The sequence below is a fragment of the Alosa alosa genome, chromosome 1 (assembly GCF_017589495.1).
Source record: "Alosa alosa isolate M-15738 ecotype Scorff River chromosome 1, AALO_Geno_1.1, whole genome shotgun sequence".
Classification (NCBI taxonomy): domain Eukaryota; kingdom Metazoa; phylum Chordata; class Actinopteri; order Clupeiformes; family Clupeidae; genus Alosa; species Alosa alosa.
The window spans coordinates 46,579,173-46,599,883 of NC_063189.1; the positions used below are offsets into that span (position 1 = coordinate 46,579,173).

General features: G+C 44.8%; 2 protein-coding genes across 2 annotated transcripts; both read right to left on the reverse strand.

Annotated features, from left to right (window-relative positions):
• Positions 1-1,872: 1,872 nt before the first annotated feature.
• LOC125305036 lies at positions 1,873-5,566 on the reverse strand. Its single transcript, XM_048259667.1, has 5 exons — positions 5,347-5,566; positions 5,154-5,216; positions 2,826-4,970; positions 2,116-2,676; positions 1,873-1,998 (listed from the first exon to the last, which is right to left on the reverse strand). The coding sequence occupies exons 1-5, from the start codon at positions 5,492-5,494 to the stop codon at positions 1,973-1,975; spliced, it is 2,943 nt and encodes a 980-aa protein (XP_048115624.1). The 5' UTR covers positions 5,495-5,566; the 3' UTR covers positions 1,873-1,972.
• A 1,301-nt stretch (positions 5,567-6,867) lies between these two features.
• On the reverse strand, positions 6,868-19,414 carry LOC125305278 (tetratricopeptide repeat protein 39C-like). Its single transcript, XM_048259985.1, has 14 exons — positions 18,129-19,414; positions 14,925-14,973; positions 14,050-14,178; positions 13,130-13,244; positions 12,400-12,790; positions 11,353-11,521; positions 11,073-11,166; positions 10,875-10,982; positions 9,544-9,653; positions 9,314-9,437; positions 9,076-9,173; positions 8,755-8,859; positions 8,573-8,611; positions 6,868-8,308 (listed from the first exon to the last, which is right to left on the reverse strand). Exons 1-14 carry the CDS (start codon positions 18,266-18,268, stop codon positions 8,219-8,221), a joined length of 1,761 nt encoding a protein of 586 aa, XP_048115942.1. The 5' UTR covers positions 18,269-19,414; the 3' UTR covers positions 6,868-8,218.
• Between the last annotated feature and the right edge of the window lie 1,297 nt (positions 19,415-20,711).

Consider the following 20,711-nt stretch of genomic DNA (forward strand, 5'->3'; position numbering starts at 1 on the left):
ACAGATGTAGAAGGCTCATTCAGAGCTAGATCAAATGTTTGTAGTTAACGATTACCTCTTAAGGTTTCACAAAACACTATTTTGTGGCAATGCCATTTTTGTTTATTTATTTATTTCATTTGTAAAATCAAAAAAGTCCAAATTTGCATTGAAGAAGGAATCCTGTATCCTTGCATATTAAACAATGCTGAATATTGCTATTTTTTTAGGTGTGTGTGTGAGTGTATGTGTGCATGTGCGCATTTATGTGTGTGGGTGTGTTTATGCGTGTTTGTGCGTGCATGCATGTGTGTTTATGTGTGTGTGTGCGTGTTGATGGTAATTTTGATACTGTACCACAGATGAATGAAGACCCAGTCAAACCAATGGGAGGAAAATCAGGAACAGAGTTTATTTACAATGATGCGCATCAAGGGAGAGAAAGCATGACTTCACCTAAAGATCTATCAGCTGCTCTAACTAGCTGTAGACAAGGAAATAGTTAGGGTTTAAGCACACAACAGCAAAGGATAGATAAACATACAGTAACAGTGGCAAAGTCAGGAGCCATCCTGTCTACCCTAATCAATGATGCAAATGGTTTTTGATATAAAACAGAAAACAAGAAGTGATATAAACCCTGATGCCTTACATTATCCATGTTTAGGAAAACAGTACAGATATATCATACAGGGTCACGATGCAGGAGCATACTTTTAGTGTCAAAGTGACCTACAGTACTAGTGAGAAATCCAGAACATTAAACCACATATTGGAATATTGGACATAATACTCTATTCCACTTTCTCTCAGTGTGTGTGTGCATGTGCGTGTGTGTTTATGTTTGTGTGCGTGCGTGTGTGTGTACCTGTGTATGTGTGTATGTGTGTGTGTGTGTATGTGTGTATGTTTTTGTGTATGTGTCCCTGCATGTGTGTGCATTTGTGTATGTGCGTTCATGCGCGTGTGTATATGTGCGTATATGTGTGTGTATGTGTGAGTGTGTGTGTGTCAGGGTTGTGCAAAATTCCAGAATTGAATTGAAACTGGATCTTAAATTCCAATTTAATTCTTGAATTTCCCTTGCATTTCAATTGAGGTAGCAAACAGGAAGCAGAATTGCAATTCGAATTTTGCACAACCCTGGTGTGTGTGCGTGTGTGTTTTGAACATGCCAGCCAAAGATACCTGCGATTACAATGCCTCATTTTTGCTTTTTCATTTTTAACAAGGTGCCGCTATACCTTAAATGAGTGTACATGGGATAGATTGAAATGGCCCCTTACCAAAAAATGTGGTCATCCTAGGCCCTACGGTTCTCGAGATATTCACAGAAAATGGTGTCCGGCCTAACCTTTAGGGGGGTCTGGTGTGGCGGGTGGACGAGAGATCAAACCGAAATCCGGGAAAAAAACAACTGGTTAATGTGATATGATGACATAAAAAGACATTGAAAAAATTGTTGGTATTCTTGGTATAGGTATTCTTGGACTTGTAACCGGAGGGTTGCCGGTTCGATCCCCGACCAGTAGGAACGGCTGAAGTGCCCTTGAGCAAGGCACCTAACCCCTCACTGCTCCCCGAGTGCCGCTGTTGTAGCAGGCAGCTCACTGCGCCAGGATCATTGTGTGTTCGCTGTGTGCTGAGTGTGTTTCGCTAATTCACGGATTGGGATAAATGCAGAGACCAAATTTCCCTCACGGGATCAAAAGAGTATGTATATAGTATATATATATATATATTTATTTTTTTTACTGCAAGAATCTTAAATTAGAAAGGTTCTAGCCTTTACATAATGTGGTGTTTATTTTACATTCTCAATATCTTGTACTATCAGATGTAGAAATGTACCAGTGTAACGGGAAGCTCACAAAAGAAACAGATATTTTACTGCTCATTGTTTTTATTTTGCAAATTTGCTTTCTGAATCAAAAGTTAGGAACATGTGTGCTTGTGTGACTTTTCCAAGTATGTGCCAGCTTCCATAGCATGTCTAGAGGTTGTAATTGATCCTGTAGTCTGTCATGACAAAGCAAACTCATGTCAATTCACAGCCCTTATACAGAATCTACATCTGTAAAATATTAAGAAGCTACTGTACATCATATTATTTGATTGTGAGATCACTGTTCATACCATGGCAGGTCTCTGTGGCTGCGTTCTGGTGTGTGCAGCTTGGTATGGTGGTGGCCTTGGTCAGCCCACAGACGCTTCCACAGTGTCCGCCCTGGCTAATCACCTCCTGGTGGTCACACGTGGTGAGCGAGCTGTGGCGTGGCTGCAGTGGTGTGCACGCAGGCTGCATGCAGCAAGAGTAACGGCGGTCGGCGGCGCTGGGAAGCACGCGGTGGCTGCGGAAGTGCTCGGACGAGCAGCCCTGGCGTGGTGCCAGGGGGCCCAGGTGGTGGCCCGAGCAGGCGGGCTCGGCCATGTGGTGAGGGCGCAGGCTGCCGCAGGAGGAATGGCCACAAAGCTCGTGGTGACAGCTGCAGTACAGGCCGCAGTCCTGGTACATGGGGATCTTGGCGATCTTCTCCAGGCCACACTGGGACATGGATGGCAAGGGCTGGTAGGGGCAGGTGAGCAGATGTCGGCCTTGGGCACCAGGAGGAGTCAGGTGACACAGCCTCCAGTGGCTGGCTGACCCTACGCATGGACAGACACTGGCCACCATTGGCTCAGAGGACCTACTGTGCACTAAACACAATAAAGAGAAATTCATTAGTACACACAACATTCTTTTTTCAGAAGTCTGTTTACATAGAAAACTGTATCCTTGCATTACTAATCTATCATCAATTATATTATTAATAATATAATCTATTATCAATTCAACTCGGACTTACGTGGGCCACAACTGCAACAGGAGACGTTAGGCTGTTGTCCATTATTTGTGACACCTGCAGCTGCTTGATGCAGTAAAGATGGCGAAGTATGAGCTGCGGGTTCTGCTGCCATGGAAACTCCCATCGGGCAGTTACTGAAGGGACGGCGCACCTTAGAGAACCCCATGTGCCCCTGGGAGGTAGGCCTGGGGGCATGTGTGGAGTTTTGAGCCTTCTGGGCCTCGGTGAATGGAACAAACGTGCCAGCGAAGCTCCCCGTTCTTGACAGCTGAGGGGTTGTGGCCCCCACAAAGCCGGGGCTGTTGGGTAAGTCTCTGGTGACCAAGGGGATGCACATGTATGGGGAGGTTTTGATTTCCTCGCCTTCGCTAACGGCCTGGGGAACCATGCCAGGGGTCATCACCTCCATCGGTGGAAGAGGAAGATACACCAGGTACGGCGCCCGGATCTCCAGCGGTGGAGCGCTGTTTGCCTGAGCAGAGGCTGGCGTCTTGTCCTCTTGAACGGCACAGTCCGCAGGCAAAGGTCTTATTAAGTCAGCTATCTGGATGGCGGCTGCTTGGGGAGACTCAGTCTCTGCTCCAGCTGAAACCAGGTTCTCTGCGGGCCTTGGGGCCCCAGGTTGCTCCACAGCCCCAGAGTGGCTGGTTTTACCTTCAGCCATAGCAGGCTCACACGCCAGGCAAGGGGACGGTTCCTCTGCACTTGTCTCCAGCACATCTGGGATGGCAAGACCTGAGATCAGATTCTGCTGGAGGGTCGTCTGCGATCCAGGGGTTCCATCTGCGGTTTCCATGGCAACTTCAGCAGCAGGAAGTTCGGCTGAGGTGTCATCTGTCATGTCTGATGCAGAGACTTCTGCGTCAAAAACAACAGACACTACATGAACAGTGTCCTCAGGTGATTGATTCTCCTCTTCCTTTGATTCAGAGGCTCTCTGCACTTCATGGGTTTCTGCACTGTCTTTGGTGACGACTGATTCAGCTGCATCTGCCACATCTGTGATAGTGGTCTTATCATCACACACTAAAGACACGGCTGAAATAACAATGTTTGATAACGAACTCTTCTGAGCAGCACAGTCCAAACTATTCTCAGAGGCAGAAGCCTTCTCCACAATTTGGATTTCGTCAACAGCAGAGGGTGCAGCAATGCTTGACACTGAACTCATTTGCTCCTCCTGGAAAATAACAGGTGCAGCAATATTTGATCGGGAGCTATGCTGAGAGGCTATGCTTGACGCTGAACTCTTCTGAGACGCAGACTCCTTCACTTCCGCAGTTATTTGCTCCTCGTGGGAAATAACAGGTGCAGCAATATTTGATTGGGAACTACGCTGAGAAGCAGAGCCTCTATTCCTCTGGGATGCAGAGTCAGTCTTTGTTTCAGCAGTCGCTTGATCCCCAAAGCTTTCCACAACACTTCTGGGAGCAACTAGTTCCACAGACTCCAACATTTTTGCCATCATGGCATCACCAGTGTCAGGGCTGCTGCAGTAGGTGAGAGGAGCTGATACCGTGGCAGTGTTCTCTTGGTTCAAAGTAACAGCCTCCATTCCAGCAAATGCAGAGTCAGGCCCACTGTCACTTACTTTGATATCCGCTTGAAACACAATAATCTCAGGTACTTCTTCGGACTGGACAACAATCTGCGCCACGTTGGGAAGCATGGATGTTTTGATGAGGACCGCATCCACGTCCACGCCGATCTCGCTCAGGGGCACACGCTCAAACAGGGCTGAGCGGATCTGCCCGCACGGAGAGCCCCGGTTACTGCACTCCCCCGTCTGACTGCTGCCACAGCTGTTCCCGGGAGAGCTCTGGGGGGTCGTCCTCCGACGGAACACTGCCAGGTCCATGGCCATCTCGTGAGTAATCGGGCCTGGTGACAAAGTGATCACATTGGCAGAAATGATCCCATCTAGGTCACTCTCCTCGATTTCAGCTTCAACACTCTCTGAAGGGAGAAACTGGGTTTTGGTGAGCTCCTGTGCATCTTTTCTTGCAGTTTCATTTAAGTCGCCAGCAGGGAATATGGGAACAGGTCCAGTCTGGTTGATTCGGGCTTCATACAGCAGCGGGCCCGCTTCCCATTCCTTAGAATCCACACGGTGAACTGTTTGGAGTGATGTGCCTTTGCGATTCACTGGGAAACAGTAATGACATTATTATAATTGTATAACACTAGCTAAACTTGAAAGCAGAAGATCTGATAGGTACAATAGCTACATATAACCCATTTATCAAAACACATTATTTGGAGGTGAAACTGTAGCCTATGCCATTTCTTATTGTCTGTAAAACAACAAAACTAATTTGCCGTACTTACACAGAGCTAATTGTGATCGCTGGAATTCCTTCAAAAGCTCATCAAAACTCAAATTTGGATTCTCTGGAGAGAGAGAACGAGAGAGAGAAGAAAGAAAAATTGAAGTAACTCGAATTTACATTGTACTTCGATGGAGCGAAAAGAAAGATTAATTATGTGATGAGACTTACAGTATGAGACTATATATACTAACCAGCTCTGAAGGTCAAGAGAGCCTTGAAGTATTCTTCAGCAAAATGTGGGATGCTCTTCGGCTTGCATCTCACCACGGCTCTGCTGAATCCTTCGAGCATATGTTTGAGTCCATTAGGAATCAGAACTTTACGCAGATGAGTATACATTTTCTCCGGTTTGTGGAGGTGTAGCCCACTGACCTGTCCTGACGGCACGGTTAACACATCTGAGAAATGCCCTGTAGCATAGGCGCTATTATTCCATCCCTAGGTAATACGTCACGTTATGGCCACTGTGACATACTGTAGGTGCGTCATAATAGTCTGCAAACGCAAATAAACGCCGAATGTGAAGAAACTTTGTTAAAAAGTTCAATGTTTGTTTTGGACACTTATTACCACTAAATTCTCACGTCTTACTTCTGAGTGCTTTTTCATAGCCTATACTTGAAAATGAACCAAAAAACCTTCGTTGGGCTACTCCACAACCCACTCGTAGCATAGCCTAATCACTGTAGCTTGCAAATGGTAATACGGCGGCTGAGGAAGTTCAAGGTCTCCCCTTCCATTCTGAGGACCTGCTCATCAGTTGTTTAGAGCAGACTGCTAAATTCAGAAGAAATGTAGCTGGCATTTCACACGCCGTTTTATGTCATTTGTCCATGTTTTCTTGTAACTTCTCCCAAGTAAACTTTTTTTTTTTTTTTTTTTTTTTTTAAAGCAGCACTGAATGTAGTAACACATATTTATCCTAACAAATTCATCATTATCATTTTAAAAGCACACTAAAAGTATGCCCAATTCCTTTAATTCCCCCCTCAAGAAAACATTTATTTGGTTGTTAAGTGCTTAAGCCCCCCCAATACACAGCACATTGTCTCATGAGGAAGCTTCCCCAACACACATATTGCACACTGCCCTCTCCCCCACATACACAGCACACTATCCCATCTCCCCTGTCATCCCCCCAACCCACACACCAAGACCCCCTGGCAGTTGGGTTAGCCCCTTGAGCCGTGGATCTGCCCAAGGTTTCTTCCTTGGTAAGGGAGTTTTTCCTTGCCCCTGTTGCTCTTGGGTGCTCCTTGTTGGTGCCCCCCACCCAATTCCAATCCTCCCCCACCCTTTTTATGCAGCCCTTGCCACTTAATCTACTAAACCCCTCTTCTACTGCACTCTTTACCCCTCCCCCCCATTAATGCACAAATGGGCTGACACCAGACATAATTTCACTGCATTTTTTACTTCCAGTAACTATATGCATGTGACAATAAACTTCCTTGTATCCTTGTATCCTTGTAACCTCAATCTATATTATCATGTAATTTATTCTACAGTTGGATACATCTCAGACCAGGGGACTGGGTTATATATAGTGGTGAGGTCAAATGCCTAGAGAAGGCCTACTGTTGCCTTTACCTGCCCAGGAACTGCACATAGGGGACAACTAAATCTCTTAGGCCGCACAACATCTGTTTTCTTCTTGCATATCTAAACTAAACCAATGGCAGCAGTGGCTACATTGTGACACAAACTCAACAAGCTTTTAAAAAACAATTTATTGTTAAAACAGTAGTCTTTGACAGATGATACTGACACAGGAAGTTTTCCAGGAAAACAATCTTAACATACATTGCCAGAGTTTGACCCATACAGTAGGCTTACATTTTGAACCATAGGCCCATCTTTCTATAATGACCCACTGACATATACCAGGACCCCAAAGTAAATTACGTAACATGATAAGACAATGATTGTCTTGTGACTGTCCTCCTTAGTTTGAAGGCTGCAACTAAGGATCTAAATCCATTTTGAATTTAGGAAACTATTGTCAAAGAATGATGCCAAAATATAAATGGCTATTTACTAGTTTTTATGACTTATGACATGACTTATCGGCCTAGTGCCTGCAGTGCAGTACTGTACCACATTCCCCATTGAAACAACTTCACAATGTTATTGGCACTGTCCTGTCCATTACCACAATAAACCCTTAAGCAAAATCTTTTTTTTTTAACACTGGACAAAAGGATCACAAATTATTAACTTAATACCTGCAATTGGCTTTTACTACAGCTTTGTACAGGCAACCACCTTTATGTTGACCAATTAACATTCGTCTCAAACTAAGACAACGAATTAGGATTATGAACAGTTTCAAGAAATTTCTCTGACCTGAGGTTAATAAAATTGTGGCCAGCTGTTGCAGACCTTCCCTCCTCACCTCCTTATCCCGTGTATATTTGAAACCCACCACTTATCGATACCATACTACACCCAAATTGTATATACACATTACAATAAAACATGTACCGCCTCATTCTCGTGCTCCGCAACCATCCATATGCAATTTCCCCCACAGAACTCATACAGCTTTTGCCAAAGACACACACACACACACACACAACCCTCCTGGATATGTAACTTATGATAGTATGTGATGTAATACAGTGCTCTGCTAACGTTCCTTTACCTTCATTTTCTCTGTAAAAATAATGCAAACCCTATGAAACAAATTTCTTTACAGTTCACCTGCCAATAATGCAGGCCATTATTTGTTTTTTGAAAAGGTAATAAATAAAGTCTATTAAAAGTCAAAATAAAGTGACTTAGTGGCACATATGAACATTCAGAGCTGTTAAATAAAATTAGCAAGGGAATGAGATTTGGGCAAATCTACTAGATATTACATGTAATTAAAACAGACTGTATAACACAAAGTTTCCTTGAAGATGGAGGACCATCGTTCACTTGCCAATCCTTTGGGTGATTAGTATGCATTACTCGGTCAGGATTGGCACATGCCCACTACGTTCCTGTCTGGCTGTATGGAGCTGAGGAACCACACTGGACGGGGTGACCGGGGGGGCGGGCTGGGGATAGGGGGCCGGGTCACTGGGGTACAACTTCCTTGATCGAGGCCAGAGCTGAGTGGATGCGCACATGGAGGCGGTTCTCAAAATCATAGCCAGCATAGTCCTCCTACAAAATGGCCCCCCACACACACACACACACAAACGTAAATACACACACACACACAAACGTAAATACACACACACACACGCATAAACACACACGTAAACACACAAAAAGAAAAAAGTTGTTTAGCTTGAGCAGTAAAAGCTTTTCTAAACTATAGTTATTTCAAGGCAGTTTGGTTTCTTTTCTCAAATGCTGAGTGTAAAAGTGCCCCAGCATGATGCATGCTTGAACATAAATTCAGTACCAATTATTGAAAACAATTACCTTGGCCTGCAATAAAAGACCCCTGCCCTTTGCTGTAGACTGGGGAAGGGGGGATATAAACAGATGTCATCACAAAAAACACAAGTCATGAGAAACTATTAAACAAGTGGTTATTAAGACACTCATTTGCTCAATGTCCACACACACACACACACACACACACACACACACACACACACACCCTCAGGGCTGTCGAGTAGTACACATCCTAACTCATAGCAGGAGTAGGGTTGCACATAGGAGTTAGTAAGTCGGCCTTCTTCATCTCTGGCAGCCAGATGAAAGCACTGGAGACAACGTACAGTACACGCACATACTCAAGTCAGTTCACTCAATTCATTGATCTGGAACACAGCACACAAACTCAGGGCATAACAGTGCTACAGAAGCCTCTCAAGGATTCAACAGTGATGACCCGCAAAATTCACAGACACTGCATCTAGAATCCTTGAATATAAAACCCCACTGCAAGTACACATTGAGTAGTTACTGTAATGTTTTACCTGGATTGCTTCTTTTGTATTTCCCAGACATTTATGTATGGCACCCAGAAGTAAATTTCTAAGACCTGCACATGAGGCATCCTCTATGTCCTTTAGGACTGAAAAGAAGAAGGAAAAGAAAACAGGCGTCATTTCACATTCAGGTATATAAATGATCGACTTGGGGTGAAAATGTGCAGACTTAAGACGGCGGCGGTCCCCTGGCCATGCGTTAGGGGTCCCAAGGGGAATGCAGTACCTTGGGTCATGTGCTGCAGTTTGGAGGTAGAGCTGTTAGCAAGCGCCTTCCACAGGTACAGCACCTCGATCACAGCCAGAGTGCAGTGCTCTCTGGTGGGAGACTGCTTCCTCAGGTGCTCTGCCTACACACACACACACACACACAGTACATGCTGAAGTTCACGTGCACTAAAGACACCCGCACAAACAATAATATGACAACTGCACATTGTTAATTGATAAACTTACCCTCCTAATGGAGAACTGCTCAATCTGATTGTTTTTCCTCTTGGAGAGTTTCTGGATGTCCTTGAACACCTTTGCTGACCCATCCAGGTCCCCGGCAGCACCTTGACACACTGCAGACAGCCACACAGGCAGGAGGAAGGAGTGTGATGGACAACAATACCACAGCATGGACAACACAGGCAAAAACACATACAGTACAGCATAATCAGCACATTCTACAGAACTGTACAAACACTAAATTCTCTTGCAGTCATACATGATGACACACACACACACACACACACACACACACACACACACACTAATGGCCACTACATACTTGCCACACCCGACCGGTAGCGCGACAATGTGACGTCAAAATGACGTAGATCTCTCTGGCGCGCCAGGATTTTGGCCGGGTAGCACACGGTAGCGCACCACTCTATTTTTTTCAGCTGAGCGCGACAAACTGGAAACCGGAAAATGGACAAGGTCGAGGGCATGCAAGAGTTGCAGTGTTTTGTTACAGTCGTGAATATTTAATAGTTTGCTGGATAAGTTAACAAAGTTCCCAGCGAGAGTTGGAACACATGGAATTAAGAGGAAAGAATAGGAACGATTTATATTCAAACAAAGGATGTCTACTAAGACCTGAACAAAATCCATTTCCACTTCTGGAAATTACACAAACTCAGCCAGCTGCTAGCTAGCAATGTCATGTGACCACTGCTTCGAAACATCGTTCAAAATCCCCATGTCATGTGACCAAAGTTAAGTGAATCTTGGGCAGGCAGGCGTGCCCGCGCGTTCAATTAACAATGTAGACTTTTCTTAAACAATAACCATGATGGTGTAGTGGTTAGTGAGGGTGTTTTTTGCACGGTAGCCCAGGCTGCTCAAATGTGGTTCGATCCCCGTTTGATTTGTAAGGTACTGTTTCAGATCTATCTAACTCTGAGGTGTCGGAATTGTTTCGAAGCTTCGGAACAATTCGGCACAATTGCTTCGAACGTTTCAGTGTTTCATAAAGCCTCGCTTTGCCCATCCCTAGATAATGATGATGGTAGTTGTGAATAGCAGCAACCAAAGTCTGAAGTACCATCACAGAAGCTAGCTAGTGTTTCTTACTGCAGCTTCTTCTACTGTGTAACGCAGTTAGCGTTAGCCTTTTTTACAACAGCGACACCTCTGTTCAGGAGAATATTGCAACTAGTGACGCGACCCCCACACGCGAGTATAAATGGTTACGCCGTTCCTGTGACGTCACATTGTCGCGCTACCGGTCGGGAGTGGCGAGTATGTTGGACGCTTAAGACAGCCAAGTGTGGATTGTGTTTGTGCAGGACTCTCACCTCCGGTCAAGTAGGCGTAGTAGCACTGAGACCAGCGAGACTCTGTCCTCATCCGGTCAAAGGCTTTGTAGGCCTCGGCAAAGCGCAGTTCAATCATGCTGCACCACCCTGGAACAGACAAACCATAGGCCTGTGTAGATGTCGAGTGTGCTGGACAGTGAGAAGCATGCGGTCGTGGAATTTCTCATGTTCACTCACCAATCTCATACAGACACACGTGCTGGATCTCCCTCTGGTCTGTGGCAAGCTCCAAGGCATTATTGAAAGAAGTCAAGGCACTGTTGATCTGACACTGAAGGACAAACGATACGGGTTGGGTTGACACAATGTAGGCAAAATACTTTCTTAAGACAACAAATTAAGAAATCTACACAACATATCACAATATTAGGACTCCGGTTAGCTCATTCAGTGCGCTATGCCAAAACCAGCTAGACACATAGACCTATTATAGGTCATCAGACGATCGCACCCGTACCTCCAAACGCTGTACCCTGCCTTTGAAGAACATGAAGAGGGAGGAGTTGGGGTAGACGGCCTCCTTCCTCTGGAGAATGGCCTTGGCCTCCAGGAGCCCCGTCTGTGTGTCTGCGCCGTCCAGAGCGAAAAAGGGCTGCACTACCGTGTGGTACCACAAGAGGGCCAGCCTGCAACAGCCAGAGGAGCAGGAAAACTCATATCACTACTGCTGTGACCATGAACACATGATGGAGGACAGCGCACACAGGATGAAGCAAGACCACACAGATTGTAAATGAATAAATGTTGCACCAAAACAGCAGATCTGAGCAGAACTGTACAGAACCAAAACACCAAAACATCGAGCAATCCAACAAACAATGTGTACCGTGTCTGAATTACATAGTGAAACACCACTTGCAACCCAGTAAAAGTTCAAATGTTTCCCGTTTTCCTGTGCCCTGCAGCTATAATATCTTGCTGTAAACCGAGAGGGCATTACACCTGACTATGTCTGCATTGCCCTCACATGATGAAAGCACTTCCGTTTTCATGCAGCAGCTCTGAGCAGAGGGCACTCCATTAAGCTTAGGCACACTCCTGCTCCCGCTCCTCACCACCACACAGCTTACAGTAACAATGCAGTTCCTGTTAATGCCACTACACAAACAAAACCTGCACAACAAGTTCCCTGTACCATGGGTGGTGCGGAAGCGCTCTTCAATAAAACATCTGTATACAGAAGCTACTTAACATGCTTTAAACACAAATGTATAAGACTGCTCACTATTCTGTTCCTTAAATCACAAATGTATAAGACTGCTCACTATTCTGTTCCTTAAATCAAATAGGATTTTTTTCCTACTCACTATTCTCACCATTTGTCCCTGTTAGGGAGATCCTTGTTATTGGCAGCATCTCTCTAGCAATCTTCTCACTAATGAGTCATTCAGTTCTGTGTGTTGACACACACTGAAACTAAAACATGCTTTAAGCGGTCGAAGACATTTGTGTTCTTTTTTTCAGTGACAGGGCCACTGCATGGCGATTCTTCACACCTACTCACGTAGCAAGAGGGGCCTTCATGTCCTTACTTTCACTGGCATATGTGAGAGAGGACAGCCCCTGGTGCCGGTCGCCGGGGAAACCCAGCAGGTTGATGATCTTCAGCAGGTGGGGCGGCACCATGGAGATGCACAGGTGGAAGAGCCCGTAGCCGAAGCTGACCGAGCCCTTCAGACGGCCCAGAGTCTCGGTGCTAACGCCGCCCGGGAGCTTCTGCGCCTGGGGGTCGGTGGACGAGGACGGGGGTGAGGACGAGGGGGAGGAGGAGGGCGAGGCCCCCTGCTGGCCGGAGGAACTCCTCTGGCAGGCCTCCTGGAGCTGGCTGATGTCACTGTGGCACTTGTTGTACAACTTCCAGGCCTTACGGAGGATCCAGCCTCCTTTGATGTACGCTGTGTGGATGTGATTGTGGGGGGAGAGGAGAGGGGAAAAGAGGCTTTTAGGCACGCCGAGGGATAGATGACCACCAGGCAGCCTACATGCGCTGTCAAAACGGCTTTATGATTAGCCCATTTGATTCCTGTATCTACAACATGTGGCAGTACTGCTGAAGCACAGATGGAAAGTGCCGGTCACCCTTCCCCACTCTCACTTGTGGAAGAACAGTTTTGTGAAAAGTGGGCTGTGAAATCCCTTGGTTTCCCAGTGTTTTTCACACCATACCGAGTCCAAAAATAGAGTCATCTAACAAGAAACTCTGAAACAAAGAAAGCAGAAGTGGGCTCACTCACAAGACAGCTCCTGTTTGACGAAGGAGAGAACAGCCAGATACACTTGGCAGTCTGCCACAATGATCTGCCTCTGTAGGCGCTCCACCACAGCCAGCTCCGATCTCTGGGAGTCCATCTACACACGCAGGGAGACAGAATGAAAAAAGACAGAAAGAGGACTCGGACAGAGAGAGAAAGAGAAAAAAAGAAAGAAAGAAATAAAGAAAGAAAGGGAGAGAAAATGAGCTGAGCTCAGCATACAAATGTGAGCGCGTGCGATAGATTATCCCAGTCAGCACAAACATTTGCTTGGATCCACCAAGGACAGGCCACATCCTCCACAGTAACACGGTAACAGACCTTTGGTAAATCCACACATCCTGGACATCGTGTCTCAGTTCCCTAAACAGTGTCTTCTCCTTTAGTACCACAACTTATGCCAACTTTAGTGGCACAAATTATCTGAACTTGGCCCACATTATCTGAACTTGGCACACATCTGAAATTGGCACACATTATCTGCAAGACAAACTGACATTTTAGTATTATATTCAACTGGCATACATTTTGTTTTGCATTTTCTTTCTTAAGGAGAAGTTCAGTGTGATATTGACCTAAAGTGTGTTGAAACATGATACCAAGTGTTAACTTTTTTTCTCATAGCTCACTAGTTAGCCAATGCTACTAACAGGTTTTCAAAGGGGGTGCCTCGGCAACGGCCTAGCCATGCAAATATATCACTGTTTTACACCATTTACGAGGCTCAAAGTAGCTCCACACTTCATTGGTAGACTTCCCAGGACCGACACTTAAAACGAGACATTGAGAACTTTGAAAAAGCACTGGTCAATATCACACCGAACTTCTCCTTTAAGTGTACACTTAATTTAAATTTGACAACTGCATGGGCTCAACAGACATGAGAGGGGGATACTACTCACACTCCTCTTGATCTTGTTCTTGATGGTCTCGATGACGCCGGCGTTCTCGCTCTCGCACAGCCTCTCTGTGGCGCGGAGGTGCTCGCAGGCCAGCTGCATCTTCTCCTCCTCAAACGTCATCATGGCATTCTGCACAGCAACACACCGAGGAAGATTTCACTCAATTTGTCAATCAAATCCCAAAGATGGCAAAAACAAACACTCACAACCAGATTGATCACCGTGTAGCCTATTGTTGACAATGAGCACATGAGAAATCGCACAAACTCAATGATGGAAAAATCATCAGTCTACTCTTCTCCAATTTAAAATGATTCATTTCATTTTTATGTGACTTTTTACGCTCAACCGACACAATCTATAGATCTGAAAAATGGTATATCACCAAGCCTTTGCAATGACGCTCAAGACAAGCCCTGGATTTGACGTAATGACCTTAGTCATGTACATCTTACCAAGCGTTCCAAACTCAACTCTGAGCTGAGGAGCACCAGAGTGGAGGAGCGCCGGTTGCTAGCTGAGATTCACCTTTGTGTATAATTCATTAGCTGAGCACCACATATGGGGTCCAGCAGCAGTGGTGGCAGGCAGACCTTTGGCAGTGAGCCCAGTGAGAGGCCCAGTACCGTACTCTACCCTTCATTACGTTTCCATGGTCCCTTCATTACATACTCAGTTATCAGAGAGTCACTGCTCTCTCTCTCTGAAACTCACTCTCTCTCTCTCTCTCTCTCTCTGACATACTGTTCCGGTGTTAAAGGCCATGAACAGCAGTTATTTCCAGACATGAATTTGAATAACCATAATAATGGATGAATCATTCCATTGTGCACAAGAGTAGCTTGTAGTGTGGGAAACAGACTTCCTTCACTTACCAAGAAGCTCACAAAGCTGGCGCCAAAGCTCATCAAGGGACTGTAGTTTCTGACAAACATAAACACGTTTTCAATCATGAGTAGAAGTAGTAGTAGTTTTTGTTTAAGGTCATATCAGTAATTATTGCTTTATAATGGCAAAACTAAAGGCCAAAAATAAAAGGTAATAAAACAAAGGAAGAAACAAATAGAATTACATATATAAAACAAATAACTTAAGATATATATTAGATAGGGGGCAGCCGTGGCCCACTGGTTAGCACTCTGGACTTGTAACCGGAGGGTTGCCGGTTCGAGCCCCGACCAGTGGGCCGCGGCTGAAGTGCCCTTGAGTAAGGCACCTAACCCCTCACTGCTCCCCGAGCGCCGCCGTTGAAGCAGGCAGCTCACTGCGCCGGGATTAGTGTGTGCTTCACCTCACTGTGTTCACTGTGTGCTCACCGATTGGGTTAAATGCAGAAACCAAATTTCCCTCACGGGATCAAAAAAGTATATATACTTATACTATATAGATTCTCCAAATCTACGTAAAATTCCAGAACTTTGTGTGGTGTTTTCAATCATGACACAGATAGGGAACACACATCACTAAATGTGGAGACTCAAGTCGGTTATGTGCTGTGATTCACAACAGATTCACACAGATTCACAAACAGTGTGTGTGTGTGTGTGTGACGGGGGCAAGGGAATCGGGAAAATGCATGATCTAACAAAAGTGATCCTATTTTTAGCATGGCAGACTGTCAGTTCGTCTGTCCATTAACACATTCATGTCTGCCTCCGAGCAGGACCATCCAGTCCAATCCATCATCACAAATCCAAGGTGTTGACATGTAGTAGAACTAGGGATGTGCTTTCGATATCAAAATATCGATATATCGTATCGCCACTGTCACCAAATATCGATATTTTTTATTAAAGCATTAGGCTGTGCAAAAATTTCTATCCAGCTGACTATATATATATATATATATATTATATATACATATAGCGATATATATACATATACATACATATAGCGATATATATTTATTTTTTTATTATCAGTATAATGAGATCTACATACTGCCCAGGTGGTACACAGCAAATTGTGTTTCCAGCTCTATTTTTACATTTTCAGCAAAAAGTATTGTAATATATCGCAATATGTATTGTACCTCAATATATCGTGATGTAGCCTATTGTACCGTGACCCATGTCTCGGGATGCGTATCGTATCGTATCGTATTGTGAGGTCCTTGCCAATACACGGCCCTAAGTAGAATACTGGTGGGCTGTCAAAGTCCTTTTAGGAAAGTCCCTCCACGTGGCGCCATATTGCAATGTTTTTTGGGCACTTATTGGGCATCTATTTCAGGCAGAACTGCACGTGGGCAAGGCTTCACGACACCAACCTTGCTCCAGCGGCGAAATCACAACACAACATATGATTGGCACGATGTATCAACACACCACACGATTGGCATGATGTATTCACATGTCAACTTTTGGCCGCGGAAGAGGCAGGATGTGTAGACAACTGCCATGTTTGTGTTACAAACTAACCCCATACATTTCTATGGAGGATTTTTTTTAAGTGCTGCGTCTCCTCATTAGAATGTCTCTGGCTTAGTGGTCCACAGGGTGTCACTGTGTGTGTCCCGATCATTGAACCTTTTCTCTGTTATTATGTATTTTACATTTCTCTGCCTATAGTCACTAGGCCTATATGCCTCACGTTTAATTTACCAATGGAGGTATTCCACACAGTATTTAGAGCTGCCTAGGTTTAATTAGGCTATGAAAATCCCCTTTGACACATACATAACTAAAAATACCATTCATGCCTGAAAGGCTATTTGCAAGAATAGGCTAGTCGAAGGCCTAGAAGTATATTATTGGCTAGCAATCTAGCCTGAATATGACATGTTGGCTTACGAGGAGGTATATGATATTAAATTTTCTGCTATACATTATCAGCGTCCATAGCCCTGTGAAAACCTTATTTGGATTAGGTGACACTGCAGAACCTCACCTCATAGGACAGGGTGGAAAACACACTCTCTTCAACTAACTGAATTTCTCTACTTTAACCTGGTACACAAGCACTCAAACATAGTCTGCACTTAGATGATCTTTCAAAGTAGGCCATGTTACATTGTCAAGAATGTTCTCTACAACAGCAATAATATGCTATATGCTACAATGGAAAGAGGGACAACACTCCAGCAGAGTAGCCTACTCTATGCATGCAGGGCACTCTAATGAAGTGTAGCCTACTCAACAGGCAATGAATGGGGAACGAAGAGGCGCTAAGAGATAAGAGCTGCCGACAGAATGATAACTTACAAAACCATGTTGCATTTTTTAGCAAATTTTGTTCTGGAAGTATATCATGTATGTTATGTAATCAACTGTTAAAGCTAAACAAAGCATTCGCTACAACATTAAAAACATCACACCATTGATTGGTGTGTGGAGGTTTATGGAAGAGGGTTATGATATAACTGTAGGCAACATAGATTTCGCCTACCCAACTGCCAAGACTGAAGTCATAGAGGGGAGTGTTTAGCTGCGCAGTGTGAAGAAGCATTGACAATGATAGTGCTACGAAAGACAACTCCCTATTGCGTTCACCCCATGCATCACATAGCCTACAAACAGGAAAACATTTGGACGACGGCGCGCTAATGACAAGAGTGCTGACTGAACTCCCCTCGAAGTTCTTGGGAGGGTCGCGTCAAGTTTAGCCACGACCAATCCTACACACAATATTAAAACAAGGAGATGTGTGTTAAGCAAACACAGTAGGCTGCGTTGATCTGAGCGTTCAATAATACGGAAGTAAAGCCGTGAGAATCCTATATTTCCATGTTTTTACAGTTACACAACGTTGTCATACTATTTGCAGCAATGTATCATTTCAGTAGGCTATCAACGTTCCAGGCCTACAAGATGCCACATTAAACTGACGCCACAGGTGATCCATCTGAGTTTGTTTAGTGGAGCTGTCCAGAGCATTTCGGAACAATCGACCCAGCTATAGTTGGGTCAGTTGACATCCTGGTTGTCTGCATGAAAAGTTTCTTAAATGGGGCTCCTCAGTAGCCTAATAAACACACTTACACACTGCAACGAGGGCGATTCACTATGCTAATAAAAAGAAAACAAACAGGAATTCACTTAATTTTGTTCTGGCTAGCATAGCTATTTCGTTTTACCTACCTGTATTTTCGAAACAGCTCATCGCTCTCCCTAAAGCCGTTGTTCAGAAGCATGTTTATTCCTTGCAGTGCCAGCTCTGCGTCGTCAATTTGCTCTGGGTTGTCGTCAACCTCTTGTTTGGCAGCTTCGGGGCCAGCCATGATTGATCTTCTGAACTGAATAGCGTAAATATAAAATTTTCCCCCAAACTGCTGGCTTAGCAATCCAAATGCGGCAGTCAGCCCAACGAATTTCCTGAGCTCGAGCGGTTGCACACCCAGACGGCGGCTCTGCAACTAGACTGTAACAACAAACCTTCTTGTTTCTTCACGACACAAACGGCAAATACATATTATAAGTCAGTATTTCACGGTTATTCATCATCATAGACATATTCTACCGGTATGGAAGAAACCACCCCACGCATACTGCGCACAGCCAGCCTACATTCACATGCAGGATTCGAAGTGTGGGGCAAGAGAGACCTGTCACTTACGACATTTCCCCTACCGTGACTCTAGCCAATGAGCACACGCAGGCGGTTAAAACAGTCACCAAACCTATTAAAACCGCAAATGAATACAGATAAATAAATGTAATACAATACGTTGGAGGAAAATTGATCAATTGACGTGTTTGCAAAAAATGTTTTAAACCTAAAGTGTTGTAAACTAGGCTATCAGGCTAGGCTATTAGATTGACATCAAATCCCGCCTGCCAAAATGTTGACATAGGCCTAAATTTGATTTGCAAAGCTCCTTAGTGCACTCTAGTGGGGAAATCAATGTTGCTTCAGCATGCATCTCAGTCCACATTCCACTAGCGTTGTCCACCCATAATTTCAGCGAAGTGAATGAGTCTGGTTTTGGGTTTTACAAAGTTGAAGACAGTCGTTTCCCTTTCCCACCGGTAGCCTATCCCTGTTGTCATCTGGTATTGTGCACAACTTCCCACAGAATACTGTACGGAGGTAGCCTAGAAATCTAGACGCGCCCCTAGATTACATTTGCTGCCAGGGCTAGTACGGAGGACCAAACATTTCTAAAATAGAACTAATAATACGCCATCGTGCTGGCCAACACTGAATGGGCCTTTGGCCTGATCAGACTCTATTTTGCAGTCATATCCGTGTCTGCATTGCCTTGACTTCTGTGTTCATCCAGTCACAAGGTTCTGTTTCACTCAAGAAAGGCTGCCAGACGGCTAGCTAGTGATGGCAGTCTGACACTGAAGCTTCGATACGTGCTTCAAACCAGTAACTACAATTCCATTTGAATCACTGCTCCGAAGCTTGCTTTGCTACTAGTGTTGACGAACTGACCGAAGTGTCGGTTAAATAACCCGGTTCGTGTCACTGAGCCGGGAGAATCGAGTGCCAAACGTCAAAAACCGGCTCAGTGTTCCTAACATCATTCATTTTCACATACAGAGCAACACTGGCTTGATTGGCTGTGCTCGAGTGTTCTCGTCGCGACTCTTTCATCGTATCGCGTATTAGCGCCTCTACTGGAGTGGTAGTATAATCAGTCAAAATATGATGAGCTAGCTTGTATGGCTCTGGGCCTCATAACCGTGGCTGTCAAACGAGTCAAACAGTTCGCTAGGTTCTCCGGGCCCCGTGGCTGCCACACGAGTCAAACAGTTAGCTAGGTTCTCGGCAAGTTGTAATCAACCGATCACATAAGCCTTTCTAGTGCAAACTAGATGCTTATGTTCATGGAAATTTTATCGATGGGAAAGTATTATATCACATACCTACAAATACACATAGGCCTAATGTTATCTTAGTAGTCATGTTAAATAAATGCTTAGAAGTGAATGACTGTAGGCTGCAGGCTGTCACGAGCAGACAGAATGAGACCGAAACCGGTGACCGAATCTATTAACTCGGTAGGCCAACCAACGACCGTCCGGTTGAACCAACAGAGTCGGTTGTCCCATCACTATTTGCTACGGAAAAATCACGTGACATAGCCTATGACGTCCGAAGCAGAAACTGCTTCATTCTCTGAAAGAATCACCTGAGTGGTTCGCAGCACCACCGCCTCGTGAACCAATCGTGCTGCCACTGCAACTAGCACGGCCTCGTTTCTAGTCTGAATTGTAGCGCGCTCAAAGCATAAACACTTTAGGCTAATGCAAAACATTGCGTTTAGTTCATAGCCTCTACTGTGACAAGCATAGTTTGTTCATATCGATCTATTTTTATTACAATGTAAGAGATACGTGGGAAAACTGTATTCTGATGGCTCCTGATCAATCTTTATTTGTATAAATAATGATATCCCATTCTTATTCATGTGCACTACGTATGTGTGGGGGTGGGGTGGTTAGGTGCGAGCACTAGATTTATTTCAAAGCTTCCTGTCCACTATCTTGCCGGGATAATTTAGATGCAGTCTTGGCTTTTCACCAGGAGAGGTCGCTGTTACTGAAGCTTCGAGTAATGAACCCATTTTTGAATCAATTGTTCAAAGTGGTTCAGTGCTTCACCAAAGCTTCATTTGCCCATCACTACGGCTAGCCCAGAGGGCTGGAATATAATCCGCGCATGCGCAAGAATTCTGAGGAAGACTTATATAAAAACATTACCCACGTGAGTGT